We start from the raw sequence: 19,193 nt of genomic DNA on the forward strand, positions 1-19,193 counted from the left end.
GGCTGCCTCCCAGCCGAAAGCTTATTAATTGTAATTCTAGTTTAGTTTGCTCTGAGAAACAAAATAAAATTTTCGTCATCATTATTCTGATATTCCTAATATTCTGATATTCCTAAAATTTGAAGTGCTGATCAAATCAATTCATGATTTGATCAGTACTTCAAACTTATTTATTATTCTCCTAGCTTTAGTGTATATACAAAAAATATATCTGAAACTGTTTTTACTCTTAGCAACCCTAATACAGCCCATTTATTTGCTTCTTCCATGAGGATCCTCCCCACCAGGTTTTTTCCCAGACTGCTACTTGTTCCACTAGAAGTGGTGCAACCATCTCCCTTGTCTTTGCCTGTGGCTGTGACCACTGAATTGTGGGATCACCGTTTGCATAGATAACAGCTGCTATTTGCCTAGGAAATGACTCCACTAGATGTTTGAAGATGTCCATAGGGATTTGCAGCTGTGCTGTGACAAGGCTTTCCCCAGTGTCAGAGTAGATGACTGTTGTGTGTCCATATGCATCACTTCCTGTTCCAAAAGATTCCACACCTGTTCAGTTGGATTGAAGTCAGACGAATTTGAAGGTCAGTTGAGGTGGGTGGGTGATTTTTTCATTGTGTTCCTTACTCATGCATAGTCCAGACCTGATGGCATGGTGCATTAACATCCTGGAAGATACTGTTTCTGTACAGAAAAAAATGAAACATGCAAGGTCATGTAGTCTCCTGAGAGCTGCTAGTAGATCTTACCAGTGAACCGTTGCTCCATATGCACCAGAGGTTGTAGTTCTTGCTAGCAAAATATGCCACATATTAAGCAATGACCACCACCTTCCTGCCTTCATGATAGTAGACACCATGCCATAGATATGCCATTGGGTCCATGAACTCTTGTTGCTGGTGTCACACATGAAGGCATCTGCCGGTGTGTTGTACCAGGTATTTGTACTCATTCAACTAGCACACTCATTTCCAGTCCTCCCGTGTCCAACCAGGGTGCTGACACCATAGCATTCACTATTGCAAAGAACAGTGGTGAATGGAGGGTGTCTCTTGAGTCAACTGCTGTGAATCCCCCCATATGTCTAAGTGTCTGGCTCATCATCATTTGGGATACTCTTGCATACCCCGTATTTTATTGCACTGTCAGCTCTTGCATAGTGATCTGACATTGAGTCCATACAATATGTTGCAACCTTCACTCATAATGAACATACACCCTGCATAATCCTTTACTGTCGGCGGTGGTTTGACACTTTCAGTGCCATTTGTATACTTTAACCCCAGTAGGCCATGAGCAGTCGACAACACATACTGTTTCCGATATGGAAGCACCCGATGCATGAGCTACCCCAGTCATGCCCTTTAAAAATTCTGTGATATTTTTACTACATCACATAACTGCTGCTTTATCACTTTGACTTGCAGGACTAGATGCAAATTGCCACTGCTCTAGCATATGAAGCTATTTGACATTTAATACTGCTAGCTGTGCGGTATAGTCCATTATAGAAGCAGAACTGTAAATATATATATATAATCCAATTAATCCAAAAATTAAATAGAGATAGAAATTAATAAAAAATATATATTAAAAATAAATAAGAAAGAATAGTAGGAAAGCTAACATCAGTGGCAGCAGAAAAGCACAATCCACTGCATGTTGCTTATAATAAGCTAAATTAAAATAGGATATTTGCCAGTAGCATGGCAAACCAGTAGAGTGAAAAAGAACTTAGCCAAATAAAATAACATAACAATAACAGAAAAATATATGGGGGGAGGATAAAGAAGAAGAGGGTAGTGTTGAAGCAAGATTCCTAAAATAATTTAGAAAATTAAGCCAATTAAAAGAAATTTAGCGGTGCCCCCTTGATGGCACCCATTTCTGAATTATGTAAAATCTCACTAAGGTGGAAACATAGACTAACAACATCAAGGTTTAGGCCTAAATGGTTATCTAATGAACTAATGAGACTCGTAACAGAGACGAAAAATGCATGGGATGCATATAAATTATCAAGCGACTCAGAAGCCTATGGCAGGTATAAGCTAGTCTGTAATCAGGTCACAAAGGAGGTTAGGCAAGCGAAGGCAGATTACGAGAAATCCTTGGCAAAAGATGCTAAGAAAAACAGCAAGGATTTCTTTACTTATATAAACTCTAAAAGGAAGGGGATGAATGTGATTGGTCCACTTGACATCGATGGTTCGAGTGTTGATGATCCTGCTCAGATAGCAAACAAACTGAATGAGTATTTTGCATCTACATTCACACATGAGGAATTATTAAGGTTTGAAAATGGCAGAAGGTTATCAAATTGTAGCAAGATACTTAATGATTTTGTAATAACTGAAAGCAAAGTGGAGGAGAAATTGTTGAAGTTAAACATAAGAAAAGCACCAGGGGTTGATAGGATCTATCCAGTTATATTAAAGGAGGCGGCAAAGCAACTAAGCAAACCCTTAGCCATAATTATGAGAGCATCCTTGGACTCAGGGGAGGTTCCCATGGACTGGGGATGTGCAAATGTATCCCCAATTCACAAAGGAGCATCGAAGGGTGACACGAGTAATTACAGACCAGTTAGTTTAACTTCTGTTCCGGGTAAAATAATGGAGTCACTGGTTAAAGATGCATTGCAGGATCATCTAGACAAGACTGCAGCAATAATTCAGACACAGCATGGGTTTGTTAAGGGAAAGTCTTGTTTGAAAAATTTGATAGGATATTATGGTGTGGTTACAAAGGACCTGGATGCAAAAAATAATTTTGATATCATATATTTGGATTTCAGGAAAGCTTTTGACACTGTTGCACATGGAAGACTATTGTACAAATTGGAGCAGAATGGTATTAAGGGTAAGTTGCTACAATGGATAAAAGGATGGTTAAGTGGGAGAAGAAAGAGGGTGGTAATCAATGGGTGCTGCTCTTCGTGGACTAGTGTTATTAGTGGAGTCCCACAGGGTTTGGTGTTAGGTCCACTGTTGTTTTGTATATTTATCAATGATATTGATGAAGGTATATCAGGCTTAATGTCGAAGTTTGCAGATGATACAAAGGTTGGCAGGGTTGTTAATGACAGTAATGGCAGTCTGCTACTGCAACAGGATCTAGATAATTTGGGCAGATGGGCTAAGAAGTGGCAACTGAAGTTTAACCTTGACATGCAAAGTACTGCATATGGGTAGAAGTAACCCCAGAGAAACGTACCAACTGTGTGGTACTACACTTAAGGTGGTAGAAAATGAAAAAGACCTGGGAGTAATTGTGCAGGCAGATATGAAGTTTTCTGAGCAATGCAGACAGGCTGCCAGGGCAGGTCATGGGGTTTTGTCAATGATATATAGGAATTTTGCTAGCAGGGAGAAGGAGGTGATTGTCCCTCTGTATAAGGCAATGGTCAGGCCACGCCTTGAGTACTGCGTACAGGTCTGGAGGCCTCATTTTAGGAAGAATGTAGATTTACTTGAGCGTGTACAGAGAAGGGCAACAAGATTGGTGAGGGGAATGAAGGGATCCCCTTACCAAGAGAGGCTTAAGTTCTGCAAATTGCAGTGGCTGGAGACTAGGCACCTGCACGGTGATCTGAATGAGGTGTATAAGGTCTTGAATGGGTTGAGCACGCTGAATTCTGATGGGATCCTTCCACTTGTTCAGATTAGGAACCTAAGGGGGCATAAATTCAAATTAAGAAAAGACAGATGTAGAATAGATGTGTGGAAATTTGCCTTTAGCCAGCGGGTGGTTAATTGCTGGAACAAACTTCCATCTGTCATTGTGGAAGTTGACAGGTTAAATAAATTTAAAGAGGAACTGGACAGGCATTTGGAGGGAATGGTGTGATTTTTTTTTTTTTGGGTGATGCTGCATAAGCTTATATGCAGCATCACCCAAATATACAGTAAACAGTTATACAGATATACAGTAAAAGTCTGTTAATCCATCATCCACTGGGCTAGTGGATTATTAAATGGTTATTTAAAAAATATGAAATATTCAAGTAGTCTGCAGTTTTAGGTGTGTCTATATGCTATTTATTTTATATATTATCTGGATATTTTTGTGTAATAAAATAACAAAAATTATATAAAACCATAAGGCTTTAATGAAAATTTTATGCAATAATAAGTTAATTGTTTGCATCAATTTAGTACATAACTTGTTTAAAGCACAGATTTTGCTATCTTTCATGTAAAGTATCTTTAAAGAATATCCAATACTGTGGATCCCAAAGAATTGCCTTACTTTTGTACCTCAAATAAGCAATGCTTTTCAATACAGAATAGTGTTGTATTCTCATTTGGGTGCCACCATCCAGATAATGCTGTTTCAGGAATAGTTATCCCTTTAATGGTGGGTAGGCACTCATATAATGATGATGTACATTTTTCAAAAATTTCTTAGCTCTCTCAGTATTTGTTACATTATATATTGGCTTACTTGCAAATAAGAAAGAATCTAAAGTTAGAAGAAGGTAGACACTGATATTGCAAGGTTTAATGATCTGCTCTTGTTATACAACAAATCAGATTTTATTTTAAATATTTAGGCATATGCTGCTGTTCCACGTATCAACTGGGTAGTTGAATGGCCAGGTCAAGTTGTAATATGTGTGTCGCAAATCTACTGGACAGTTGAGGTTCATCAAGCTATTCGAGATGGTGCTCAGTCAGTTAGGGATTATCACACCACCTTGCAAGACCAGCTGGCTGAAATTGTTGATTTAGTTCGAGGAAAACTATCAAAACAAGCACGTATAACTCTTGGAGCATTAGTTGTTATTGATGTACATGCTAGGGACGTGGTCTTGGACTTGGTTGATAAAGGTTAGTTTTGTGTTTAATATTATTAAATATTTAATTGTTATTATAGCAGATTCTGCTTAATATGGTCACTTTTTTGCTCTGCATTACTGATAAAATTGAGCAATGGATAACATTATATATGGAATTTTTAAAAGAGTTTTCCTTCTTTTCAGACACAAAGTGTGTCTGAAAAGTTTTGAGACTGCATTCATAAAAAATCAAAATCTCAAGGAAAAAATTCATTACCATTTAATCTTCAAAGTACCCTTGTAACTTGATACACCTCTTTGCACGGTCATGCACCTTGTGAATGGCTCTGTGGAACTGTGTTTAACTTTCTCTTCACACGCTGTGCCTCCATAGCCAGGTGGGAAGGAGCAGCAGTGCGTAGCACATGCTTCTTGATTAGACCAGGGTTCGAGCCCATCACCACCAAATACGGAGGATGCGGAAAAGGTCAGGGAATGACCACCACATATTCCTGGAGCAATATGGCCTTAGTTGCTAATGCTCCTAAAAATCAAAATAACAACAACAACATCTTCACACGCAAATAATTTAATTCTTGCAAATAATTTGCTAATTTAGGATTAGCTGTGTACTAACATGATGCTTTTGCATTAATTTGTACATAGTCTTTCTCGTCACACTAGTTTGGATCTCTGAAATGCTGTCAAAATGGTATCCTTTCAGGTTGGATTTCACTTTGGGAAACAGAAAATAGCCAGCAGGTGCCAAATCTGGGAAATATAGTGGATGATGAAGCACAGTAGTGCCCTTTCATGCAAGAATCTGTTTGACTTCTCATGACCCAATATGTCATGTGAATGTCATGAAGCAAGATTGCCATGAAGTAAGAACCACTCATCTGACAGCTGTGTTTAGTATGATGAATTCTTTTCAACAGTCTGTCAACTCTGATGTAAAATTCAGAGTTGACTTTTTTTCCCTTCCAGTACAAATTCTTTGCGCACAATTCCTTGCCAAGTAAAAAAAAAATCATCATCGTTTTAGTTTGAGACTTTCGGAACTGGAGTTTCTTTGGCCTCAGTAAAATTTTCTGCAACCCATGCAACTGATTGCCTTTTTGATTATTTTAAAAAAGTCTGGATCACTGTTTGCCATCTCAATCAAATCTCAACATGCAGCAACTCATTCCTCCTGTTCAGCTGTCGATGCATGTAGTACAAAGTGTAAGCATGCTTTCCTTTTTTTTTTTTTTTTTTTAAATCTTTGACAACAGTCAAATGCATGGTATCCTTGCATGATTCATTGGTAATCTTGTATTAGCAGCTGTTGAGCTTTTATGATGGTTGATTCTGGATGAGACTGGGATAGATGACCATCTGTGCATCGTTCTGAACATCTTCCTGTCCTTCACAGAGCCACCCATACCATTGAAAAATGTTGGATTGTGATAGTGCTTCATGTCTATGAGCTGTACTCACCATTGCAACTGTTTCAGTTGGACTTTTTCCAGCTTTAAAACAAAATTTTATTGCCACTCTGCTCTGTTCTTGAATCCATGACAACGTGATTTTACTGTGCCATCTTAAACATGACTTTCCAGTAGAATGCCTTTATGCACACTGATGAAACTTGGCACAGAGCCAGTTCAGATTTCATAGTGAATAGTGTTGTTTCTAAATTCCCAAAATTTTTTAATCTTCAGGAACCAGGAATGGGAAATTGCAGTTCCCAAAAATTCTCGACAATTCTCCAAAATTTTATTTTATTGATTAAATATTTGTTATTTGTCTAGTCATAAAACACTATAATAATGAACTATACATCGTGGTGTATAAATAAAAAACTAAAATTTAATGAGAATTAGATATTAAAAAATACGACTCATAGTTTGATGAATGTAAACAGAAAATTTTATTATATTGGTACAGCGTACAGATAGGCAACATTATTCTGTGCATTTATTCTAAACACTAAGTTTGAGATTAGCATTAAAGAAACCTAAGTAAACACTAATACTGAAACAAAAAAATAAAAAATAAAGCCTGGACCTTTGCATAGTTACAAATAAGCCTGTAGTAGAAAAATTTCTTTCATTTTAGGTTGAAGTAGGTCTAATTGTTAGCAGTGCATCTAATAAAATTTTTATATTTGGTGTCAGCGAACATGTCACTTCATATAAATTCATCTCACTTCTTTACAATGAAAATATCTTATTTGATTGGATTGGCTCTGTTTTTGCCATCGAAATGGACATATCTCTCGCTAACTCTGTTTTTAGATCCGCTTCTCATTCCCCGTGTTTCTAATTTTCCATTTCTCTGTTCATATTGTTTTATGTTTCAGACTCTTCTATTGAAGTATACTTTTTTTGGCAATTCATTCCATTATTGATTTCTTAGATTGCATAATTTCATTTTTATTTGCCATAGAAAAAAAAGTCATTATTAGCATTAGCATTAGCATTAGTAGAGGCATATGATGCAAGAAAGCAAGCTTATTCAGCATCAGCCAAAAAAAAAAAAAAAGAAAAACAACCACTACTCCCATTTCACCCCTCCGTTCGTTCGAAATACCTGTCCAGCTGAGCCTTAAATTTGTTTAGGCTATCAACTTCAACAAGCGATGGGAGTCTATTCCACAAACCAGCTGCCCGCTGGCTAAAGGCAAATTTAGCATTAGCATTAGCATTAGCATTAGTAGAGGCATATGATGCAAGAAAGCAAGCTTATTCAGCATCAGCCAAAAAAAAAAAAAAAAAACCCTCTCCCATTTCACCCCTCCGTTCGTTCGAAATACCTGTCCAGTTGAGCTTTAAATTTGTTTAGGCTATCAACTTCAACAACAAGTGATGGAAGTCGGTTCCACCAACCAACCACCCGCTGGCCAAAGGCAAATTTCCGCACATCTATCCGACATCCGTCCTTCCTCAATTTGAATTTATGCCCTCTCAGGTGATTATTCTGAGCAAGAGGAAGAATCCCATCGGCATTGAGCATGCTCAAGCCATTCAAAGCCTTATACACCTCTATCAGATCACCTCGGCGATGCCTAGTCTCCAGGCTCTGTAATTTGCAAAATTTAAGCCTTTCTGCGTAAGAGCAACCCTTTGTTCCATTCACTAATCTTGTTGCCCTTCTCTGTACTCATTCCAGCAGCTCTACATCCTTCTTGAAATGAGGCCTCCAAACCTGTATACAGTACTCAAGGTGTGGCCTGACCAATGCCTTATACAAGGGAATAATCACATCCCTGTCCCTGCTAGAAAAATTCCTGTATATCATTGACAAGACACCATGAGCTACTCTTGCAGCTCGTCTGCACTGCTCAGAGAACTTCATATCTGCCTGCACAATTACCCCCAGGTCCTTTTCATTCTCTACCACTGTCAGCGTAGTACCACAAAGTTGATACGTTGATCTGGGGTTACTGTTTCCCATATGTAGTACTTTACATTTGTCAATGTTAAACTTCATTTGCCACCTTTCAGCCCATCTGCTCAACCTTTCCAGATCCTGTTGCAGCAGCATAGTATCAGTAGTGTCCTTGGTATCGTCTGCAAACTTGGACATTAAGCCTGATACACCATCATCAATATCATTTATAAATACAGAAAACAACAATGGACCCAACACTGAACCCTGAGGAACTCCACTAATAACATTAGTCCACGTTCAGCAGTGTCCATTGATTACCACTCTCTGTCTTCTGCTACTCAACCATCCCTTTATCCATAGCAGCAATTTGCCTCCAATGCCACACTTCTCCAATTTGTGCAGCAGTCTTCCATGCGCAACAGTATCAAAAGCCTTTCTAAGATCCAAATATATAATATCAAAGTTATTCCCTGCATCCAGTTCTTTTGTGACTACATCATAGTATCCAATCAAATTGGTCAGACAAGACCTGCCCTTAACAAAACCATGCTGTGTCTGAGCTATAACTGAATTCTTGTCCAGATGATCCTGCAGTGCTTCTTTAACCAGTGCCTCCATTAATTTTCCTGGAACCGAAGTTAAACTAACAGGTCTATAATTACTTGTGTCAGCCTTTGATCCTCCTCTGTGAATTGGGGTTACATTTGCACATCTCCAGTCCATGGGTACCTCCCCTGAGTCCAAGGAAGCTCTCATAATTATGGCTAGGGGTTTGCTTACTTCCTTTGCTGCCTCCTTTAATATAACTGGATAGATCCCATCCACCCCGGGTGCCTTTTTTATGTTTATCCTCAACAATTTCTCCTCCACTTTCCTCTCAGTTATTAGAAAATAATCTAGCTCACTGCCAATGTTTACTTCACCTACGACATTCCCCTTCCTGAATAACTCCTCATGTGTGAATGTAGATGCAAAATACTCGTTTAGATTGTTAGCCACCTGAGCTGGATCCTCAACTGTTGAGCCATCAACATCCAGTGGACCAATCTGATTCATCCCTTTCCTTCTTGAGTTTAAATAGGTAAAGAACTCTTTTCTGTTTTTCTTTGCATCCTTTGCCAAGGATTTCTCATAATCTGCCTTTGCCTGCCTAATCTCCTTTGTGACTTGGTTACAGACCAACTTATATCCATCATAGGCTTCCATGTCACCCATTAATTTGTATGTATCCTATGCATTTTTCTTCTCTGCCATATGTCTCATTAGTTCATCTGACAACCATTTAGGCCTGAACCTTGAACAATATTTCTTGGTTGGTATGTAAAGCCTGGTAGCTTCCAAGATTAGTTCCTTGAATGCTTCCCATTTTGAATTTGCTGTTGGTAACATCATCAGTTGGTCCCACTGTATAGAATTTAAATACTGTCTCAGACCATCATAGTCGCCTTTACGAAAGCAAAAACCCTTCCCTTTACCTCTGATGGTAGTTACCTCCTTGAGTAAATCCCACTTCAGCACACTGTGATCACTGCCACCCAGTGGTTCCTTTATCTGCAGATTCCTAATGCATGAAGAATCACTACTGATAATCAGATCAAGAGTATTACTCCCTCTAGTTGCCTCCCGAACATGCTGGTGTAGAAAACAATCATCCAATAAATCCACAAAAGCCTTGCTAGTGTGTGAGTGACCAACCCACAAATTCCAGTCAGTATCTGGGAAATTAAAATCCCCCATTATGAGACTCTCTGATTTACTGGCCCATTCTATTTCCCTGTACAGTATCTTATTATACTCATCAGAGTCATTAGGCCTATAGCACACTCCTACTCTCAGTTTTGATTTACCTATGCTTATGTCACACCAAACTGACTCGACACTGCCCTGTCCATCAATGTTGACTGGCTTCACTTCCTTGGATTTTATGTGTTTTTTAACTACTAGCATAACCCCTCCTCCCCTCCTGTCCTGTCTATCCTTTCTATACACATTGTACTCCCCAAATTCCAGTTCTGCATTCCTTATATCTGTGTGACACCATGTCTCTGATATCCCAACAATATCTGCCTTCGATGTTTTGAGCAATACCTCAAATTCATCAAATTTATTTACTAAACTCCTAGCATTGGTGTACATGCAAGTATACATGCACCTGTTTCTATTCTTAGCTACCCTAACACAACCCATGTGTTTACTTGTACCGCAATGACTTCCAGCAGTCTCTGAAATATCCTACATCTTGTTTTTCAGGCTTCTGCTCATTCCAATAGAAGCAGTGCAAGAATCTCTTTCACCTCTGCCAGTGGCTACTGTTAATCCATTAGTCTTTGTCTCCCCCCAAGCTGGCAGTTTTCCGACCCACCTAACACTGCCTCGATAGCATCAGCAAATATTCTTGCACCCTTTCTATTTAAGTGTATCCCATCCCTGTAGAAGCAATCTCTCCTGTTAACCAGTACATTCCAGGCTGAAAAAAATTCTACCCCTTGAGCCTTGCACAATCTTTCCAGGGCCGAATTGATTGACAAGGCTCTCATCATATACTCCCTCCTATCGTGTCTGGGCAGAATTGCAGACACTTTCAAATTCAACCCTACTTCACGGCTTATTAACTGCTTTTAAACTATTTGTGTTACTTAAATATCTAATAAAGGACTAAGACTTTATCTCTATGTTTAAAAAGCTGCTGTTGTTTAATCTCCTTTAAAAGCTTATCACTTAAAATAGAATTTTATTTTTCCATATTATGAAAGAGGAATCTAAAAATTCCTTCACTTGTTAGTAGATTTGCATTATGATTGCTTAATGCTTCAACTGCAAGTCATATGGGTTTTAAGCAGTTTAATATACCTTTGGCTATTTTTGGATATCCATCCATAGATACGAGGCCTTTAATTCATATAAAGCAATTTTTATTGGTGTTAAAATCCTTAAAAATCTCTCAGTCATAGTTTCTAATGTATTCCTATGTGTTTTGCAGTCTAAAATGACTTGTTTGTTTGTTTGGTTTTTAGGAGCATTAGCAACTAAGGCCATATTGCTCCGGGATGTGCGGTGGTCATTCCCTGACCTTTCCGCATCCTCCGTATTTGGTGGTGACGGGAAAATGACTTGTAACTCTATTTTTATTTCTTCTTGTAAAATAGTATTTCTTACTGGAGAATATTTAAAAATTTAACAATTTTTCTCACACTAGATATTACCTCAGAACATCATCAAACAAAACAGATTTTTCATTATCAGAATCTAATTTGCAGTTTTCTTCAGCATTGTATTCAGATTCAAAATTTTCTCTGTCATAACTTTCACTGCTATGAGTGCTATTGGTATCTTTCAATTTTTTAAGATAATATATGTTATCTTTTATCACAGCAAGATGAAGTGTGTGATTATAGCATAACTGTTGAAAGGCTGATGATAATTTACCTAATTTTTCCATAACTGCAGCACCGTCACTAGTAGTTGCAATTATATCTGTTTCAAAACAAATCTTGAAGAATTCCAATCATTCTTTATCTAAAGAATAGGCCCTGAATTCTTATTAGACCAAGATTTAATGAACCTTCATTGTAATATACGTGAAGGTTCGTGTATCTTTGGTTTCTATTACTGGTCCATTCATCTATGGAAATGCTCATTTTTACATTTTAAAGCTAAAAATTTTTCAGTATAAAACTTGATATATTTTTTTTATAATACTTCTATATTAATGCTATAATAGAAGATGAATTATTTGGTAGTTGTAAGTCTGTTTAAGAAAAACTTTCTCGAATAAAATCACTCTTTATGATAGTAGGAATACACAATTATTTTACCTAGGAACTATCGCTGTTTTCATGACAAAAGCGTCGTATTTTTATAATTGGACGGGAATATAGATTATAAAATTAGATAAAGAAAATGAAATGGTTATTTGCAACTATATTTAAATAAAAATTAAGCATTTCAAAATAAACTATCTAGCAGTCTGTATATTGCAAAAACAAAAATCAAAAAAAATCTCAATTTCTCTGGAAATGTTTTTGCTTTTCCTGGGAATTGTGAATTTTAAAGTTGCGATTTTTTCCCAGAAATTCTTGGGAAGAAACCCTAGTGAATAGTTTCAACAGTGACCAATGTATAGTGCTAGTGGTATTATTTTAAAAAATCTGTCCTAAGCTTTTTCAAACATGTCTTGTGTATGTATATATATATATATATTGACAAATTTTTTTCTATATTTCATTATGGTTGCTGGGTATTTCTGCTATAACTAGTAGTGCTCCGGATTCATAACCCAGTTTTAATAATTTAATACTTTTCTTGCTTGCTTAGACGTTCAGTAATATCATTATATCCTATTATTTTTATCAATACAGCAGGTCCTCGTTATAACGCAGTTCACTTTCCGCTGATTCGCTATAACACTGTTCTTATATTTTAACCTGTATATGACTATAACACTGTTACAAATCACTATAACGCTATTTTACGGATTGCATTTTTGGCATATTTAACATTTCATTTGATGGAGTCAACAGCTTGAAAATGAATAGCAAAACAGCATTAAAACGTTTCCCATACCTACTTGAGAAATTTTCTCGCACACTAATTTAATTGCAGTACAGTGACTTGTTACATATTCCGAGATCAACATTTTAAAAAAACGATCAAGTATATTGCTCGTAATATGTGCGTTATATGCATTTATCTGAAGTCTAGTCATCACTCAGTACAGTATTAGACATCGTACTTAACGGGCAGTTTACTCGAACGTTGTATCATTATTAATGCAATCAACGCAGTTACATTTTTGAAGAGTTAATAATGGTGGATAACAATGAAAAAAGCAACAACATCTGGACTCAGTATGAAGATTATAAATGGAAGAAAAAGGCTGAATTTCAAAATTAAATTAGATGTTTTGAAGCAAATCGATTCCGTATGTGTGCCATAATTTAGGACGGGAAAGTTTAACTGTAAGAACAATTATAAAAAATTAAGAATTAATTTTAGCAGCAGGAAAGACAGCTGTTCCACTGCAAGCAACTAGGGCTAAGCCAGCTATTAGGATTGAAATGTAGAGGCTTTAACTAATTTTATAAAGATAATATCCAATGCAGAATTCAGTTAAGTTAAATATTATTTAAAAAAGAGAGAGAGAGAGAGAGAGACAGAGAGAGAGAGAGAGAGAGAGAGAGAGAGAGAGAGAGAGAGAGAGATTAGCCTATTACAATCTGAAGAAAACTCACCTAAAAAAAAAAAAAGTGTGGAACCATTTAAAACTAGTAAGGGTTGGTTGAATAGATTTAAAATCCAGGGAAAAGCAGCAAGTAAGTGCAGATCAAGGAGCTGAAACTTTCAAAAAAGAAGTTGTTAAAATTATTGAAGAGGGGTATTATGTGTTATACTTCGAAACAAGTTTTTAACATAGATGAAGCAGGACTTTTTTGGAAACGAATGTCTAAAAGAAGTTTCATATTGAAAGAAGAAAAACATGCCAGGTTTCAAAGTGGTGAAGGATCGGTTGACTTTATTGTTCGGTGGTAATGCTGCGAGGGATTTAAAATTAAAACCCCTTTTAGTTTACCAGGAAGAGGGCCAAAGTACAACCCAAAATTGACACATTTTTCATGATTAAATTCATCAATTAAAATCAATTTAGATCAGTTAAATTCATGATTTTAATTTGAATTTTAAGTTTATTTTTAAATACATAAGTAGTTACCACATAATTATATATGTATGCAATGCACAATATTATATATGTACAAATATTTGAATATTAAATATTTTGACTGAAATTTGTGCATCTTTTCACTACCATTTATTGCGCTCCATAGCCAGGTGGGAAGGAGTAGCAGTGCGTAGCGCACGCTTCTTGATTAGACTGGGGTTCGAGCCCATCACCACCAAATGCGGAGAATGCGAAAAGGTCAGGGAATGACCACCGCATATCCCGGAGCGATATAACCTTAGTTGCCAATGCTCCTAAAAACCAAATAACAAACAAACAAACTACCGTTTATTTTTGATTAGGAAATATCCTATTGCACCTACCGCAACTCATAAATACATATGTTACTGTATGGGAATGCGGCACTCGCTTAGCGCGGATTCATTTACTACTCTGTTTTTCCGGAACGAATTATCAGCATTAAGCAGCGGTCACCTGTATTATATATATATAAATGAAAATTATATGTAAGCCCTTAAAGGTAATGTTTAAAAAGTTACATAGGATAAAAAGGTATGCAGTTGATGAAATGGTTTCAGTAAATGAAAGATTAATGAGTCAGGTACCACTTTCTATTTTTATTTTTATTTTTTATCTTTATTTTTCTTTTATTGGTATTTTGTCGTACTAATTTTCCTTTACAGTTCTCCAACCTTCTATTGGCTTAGTTAATTTAGCCCGTAATTTTCTTAATTCATCATAACTTTTAGGATATTAACATTCTTTCACCTTTCACATATCTACTACACTTCTTTTTCAACTATCCTCACCCTTCTAATTACTGGCACTTTGTGTAACTTTCACATCCATTTATGCACACTTTATTCAATATATTAATACATACTTATATTTATATTTAAATAATGGCTTAAAAGTTATAATGTAATAACATAAAATAAAATAAGAAAATAAATAAATATTAAGCTATCATTAGAGGAAGAAAAATGCATATCCTCCATATGATGCCCAGATATAACCAATAATTCATATAAAAATAAAAATAAAACATAAGCCAGTAGTATGGCAAAAAACAGTAGAGTGAAAGTTAACATAAAATAAAATAAAAATAAATCAACCGGGAGGGGGGAGGTAAACGTAACAAGACAGAAACTGTAGCCGAAAATCCCCAAATAATATAGAACTTTAAATCCAATTAATAATAATAATAAATCCGATTTAAATTTAAAATAATGCCAATTATATAATAATTTAGTGGTACCCCCCTGAAAGGTACCAGTTCCAAAAAAGGTGAAATATCACCAAAAATGGACTAAAAAGAACTACTAAAAGAAAACAAAATAACAAAATATAGACTGACCATTATGCCCCATATTGACAGAGGACCACGAGGCCAATAATGGTCATGGAATAAATCATAACTGTTACTTCATGTGTATTTTATATTTAATTCGTCCAAAATACATACATTCAATATTATTTATTTAGAATTCTCTGATAGCAGTTATTTATCTTTAAAAATTTCCCAGCTGCATTGCTTTAGAAAGCAACATAAATTGGATATCTCCCATAGTAATGCTCCCTTCATGTGCTGAAAATTGCAAAATATTTTTAGTCCTCACCAGTTGCACCAAAAGTTTTTTGTAGTCCACAATATTTGAATCATCTCCCCAAGTTCATTCAATTTTGAAATATGCTAAAGAATTTCAACAATTGTGCCATCAGAATTCTGGTCAACTTCAGATGTAGTTTTTTCAACTTAACAGCCATCTGTGATATTAATCACCAAGAGATTACATATGTTATCATGTATTACAACATATCACTTATTCACAATACGATTTCATTCACATATTTACTCTTCTAGCAGTCTTCTTAATCCATTTTTAATGACCCTGCTTAGCACCAAGCCTAGCACAGCAAGGCCTGTGCTTAACCATTTGGCCACCCTCACCTGCTATTATAAGATCTGTGTCAATTGTTACCCAGGATTCCTGCCCTCAAGAAATAAAAATGAAATGGATTTTTCAAAACCCACTTTAAAGAAAACACTTACTGATTCATGTCTCTGATACTGAATCCTAGTATTGTCAATCAATTGTGCAAATAAATATTTAGCTGTACCATTAGTTCAGCTTTTATTATGAGTTTGGGTAATTTGCACCAATTTGCAGTGCCTCCGCAGCCAGGTGGGCAGGAGCAGCAGTAAGTAGCACACGCTTCTTGATTAGATTAGATCGGGGTTTGAGCCCGTGACCACCAAATACAGAGGACGCGGAAAGGTCAGGGAATGACCACCGCATATCCCCGGAGCAATATGGCCTTAGTTGCTAATGCTCCTAAAAACCAAATAACAAACAAACAAATAAACAACAAGCGCCAATTTGCACAGTTTGCACCCAATTAAAAACCTGTACAGTGATTTAAATATTTTCATAATGCACAATTAATAAAACTGTACAAGTTGTGAAGTTGGAAAAAAAAAGAAAAGCTTGGTTTTCTGAATGAAACATACAGTGAATTGTATAGTATCTAATGCGAATGCTGTTTTTTGATTCTTTATGGAAAATTCTTTGAACCATTCTGCAAGAAAATTTATCAAAAATTCTGAATTCATGTGTACTGTTGTATTGTTCATATTTCAGCAGGAAAGTTTTTTTAACAGTCAAACAGTGCAGAATTTTACCTTACATTTGGTGATCATGTGGCACATGAGACTCACTTAATCTTTCTTTTTCTTTCTTCTTCTGATAGAGTACCTTTGAATATCTTAGGAGTGCTCTGGCATTACTTTAAATTAAAATAATAGCAGCTAAATTTCTGCGATAAACTTGGAAAAACATTTTCTATTCCATTTTCTGCTGCAATCTGTTAGAGTGTAGTTATTATATGCAACATATCTATGAAGTCTAGTCAAGAGCCACTTGGCTCTTGGTCAGAAATGGATTTTGAAAGCATGAATTTATTACTTGAATTTATTGCATTGCAGCATTTGATCATGGTTTTTGACATTAATGGGTTTGATTATGAAAAAACAAAAATGCTAAACCATTTACAAATACTTTGAATTCTTGGTAAGATGTGATTCAGCTCCTATGTACCATGCCACTCTAAAAATAAAATAAATTGAAATAAAATAAGATGATAAAATAAAGCAACACTTACCACCAGTAGTGCATGCACCCAATCCCTGGCTTAAGGAAATGCATGCCCACACCCTCCAAGTAATGAGAACCGCTTATGTAAATGAATAAAAATAGAAAGCATCTACAGGCACTACTTCTTCAAGGGAATATCAGCATTTGTGAACTCCAAAAAAGAATTGTATTTCAGTAATAAACAGCTATATAGCCAAGTGCCAATGGATGATCCTATATGATCTGGTTAAATAAGCAAATGTAACAAACCAAAATATTCAGATTTAAACGGCGATGCAGTCAATCAACAGGTCTAAACCAAATGCAAATAAACATTGAACTAAATCAAAATAAACATATTTAACATGAAAAACTGAATTAAAATAAAATTATTAATTAATTAATTACCAAATAAGAGAATACCTTAAAACCATAATAAAGAAACTAAGTGGTGTTCGTGAATATGCATGTAAACCCTGGGTGGTGCTCATTCTTTGGTGGGTCTAAATGGCATGTGTCTCCTTTAGCTGCGGTTCATCCATTCATGCTGCTGGAGGTGATTATTGTTTTGTTCTGGCTTATTTTATTAGCAAAAAGGCCTAGTGCATTGGGAATAAGCATATTGAAGCAAATCTTGAAAAAAATGTAAAAATATAAAATAACACTTTATTAAAAATACAGTGAAAATTAAAAGTCAGTATATGAAAACTTTATAAAGAATAGAAGCTAAGATGGACAGAAATAAAATGTATACAGATAAATGCTAAAAGTGATAAAAGTACCAAAAGCAAAATAAAACAAAACATATATATAAGAAGCTGTTTGTTTGTTATTTGGTTTTTAGGAGCATTAGCAACTAAGGCCATATTACTCCGGGAATATGCGGTGGTCATTCCCTTGACCTTTCCGCATCCTCCATATGTGGTGGTGATGGGCTCGAACCCCAGTCTAATCAAGAAGTGTGTGCTGCACACTGCTGCTCCTTCCCACCTGGCTACGGAGGCGCCGTATATAAGAAGCTTTCAGAGCAATATACTCCTTTATCAACTTATTATGTCACACATGTAGTATGACATAACATGATTATATTTTGTAGAGGGATATAAACACACGTTAAAACAGACAAATGCAGATTGTGAATGGTAAAAAAAACAAAAAAAACAAGAAACATAGGAAAAAAAGGGTGAGAGAGAGACAAAACATCAGCTGTCAGACTGCAGATTTAGGATAACCTACACTTGCCACATTATAAGCTCACCATCTTTCATCATGTTGTAGAAAACTGCTTCCGTAAGAGGATGTATATGGGTTCTATGATTGTGATTAAGGTTGGAATCTGCCACAGCTATATGGCGTGATGAAAGATTCATCACTCCATATAGTGTGCAGTGCAAAATTTCATTTCAAAATTTCAAATTCAATTCAAAATTTCATGGTAATTGTAACCCCATTGGAATGGGGTTACAATTACCATGTTACTCACACCAATAATGCTCAGCCAAAGCAGATCAGGTGAAGTTGGCCTGATGAATAGCCCTCATGCTCCGAGATGTGATTGCAAAGCCTATAACCTGACTTGCCAATAAAATAAATTGACCTCACAATCTGAGCATGTGATCAGATAAATGGGATCTGCATGTTTCAGCAAGGGAATGGTACATTTAACTCTGGAAACTAATGACTGCAACTTCCTGCCAGAGAGCTGCAGACAACCAGTATGCTAGCAAGATGTGCAGAAATGAAGTGGGAAATATAAGCGGTGGTCAAGACATCACCTGCCAGACTCTGTAGAAGTATGATGAGTACATCTGCCATGTTATAAGCTTGCCACTGCTTATATTGCCCACTTTCTGGGCATTTCTGCACAGCTTGTTAGGGTGACTCTCACTTTGGACTGCATTCAACAAAAAAAGTCTTTAGTTCTTTGTATAGGGACCGGGATATTGCCTTACCAGTAGACAAAGGTCAGTGTACTGTGGTGTTGAACAAACACAAAAGGCTTTGTGTTTGTTACAGATTCAGCATGTTTATGAACATATTGAGAATTCTCTCATTAAAGTTCTTAAGAAATTAGAATATAAGGTAAATGAATTAATTTATTGGGGGACGGAGTTATTGATAAGAAAATTAAATTAGTAAATCTATCTGCTGGAAGTTTCTATGTTTGCCAGAAATGCACAAATAACGCATTCCCATTTGATTGTTACTTGTTGTGGATCCCAACATG

General features: G+C 36.2%; 1 protein-coding gene across 1 annotated transcript in view; it reads left to right on the top strand.

The window, feature by feature from the left end:
- LOC150086891 (dynein axonemal heavy chain 7-like) overlaps positions 1-19,193 on the top strand; it is a 1,233,418-nt gene that overhangs the window by 197,895 nt on the left and 1,016,330 nt on the right. Inside the window, exon 12 of the mRNA XM_090372313.1 lies at positions 4,556-4,832. Coding sequence (XP_090228439.1) covers positions 4,556-4,832 — 277 coding nt within the window. The remainder of the gene's footprint in view (positions 1-4,555; positions 4,833-19,193) is intronic.

This window comes from Mastigoproctus giganteus, chromosome 4, assembly GCF_048544385.1.
Source record: "Mastigoproctus giganteus isolate SK-2022 chromosome 4, ASM4854438v1, whole genome shotgun sequence".
NCBI classification, from domain to species: Eukaryota; Metazoa; Arthropoda; class Arachnida; order Uropygi; family Thelyphonidae; genus Mastigoproctus; species Mastigoproctus giganteus.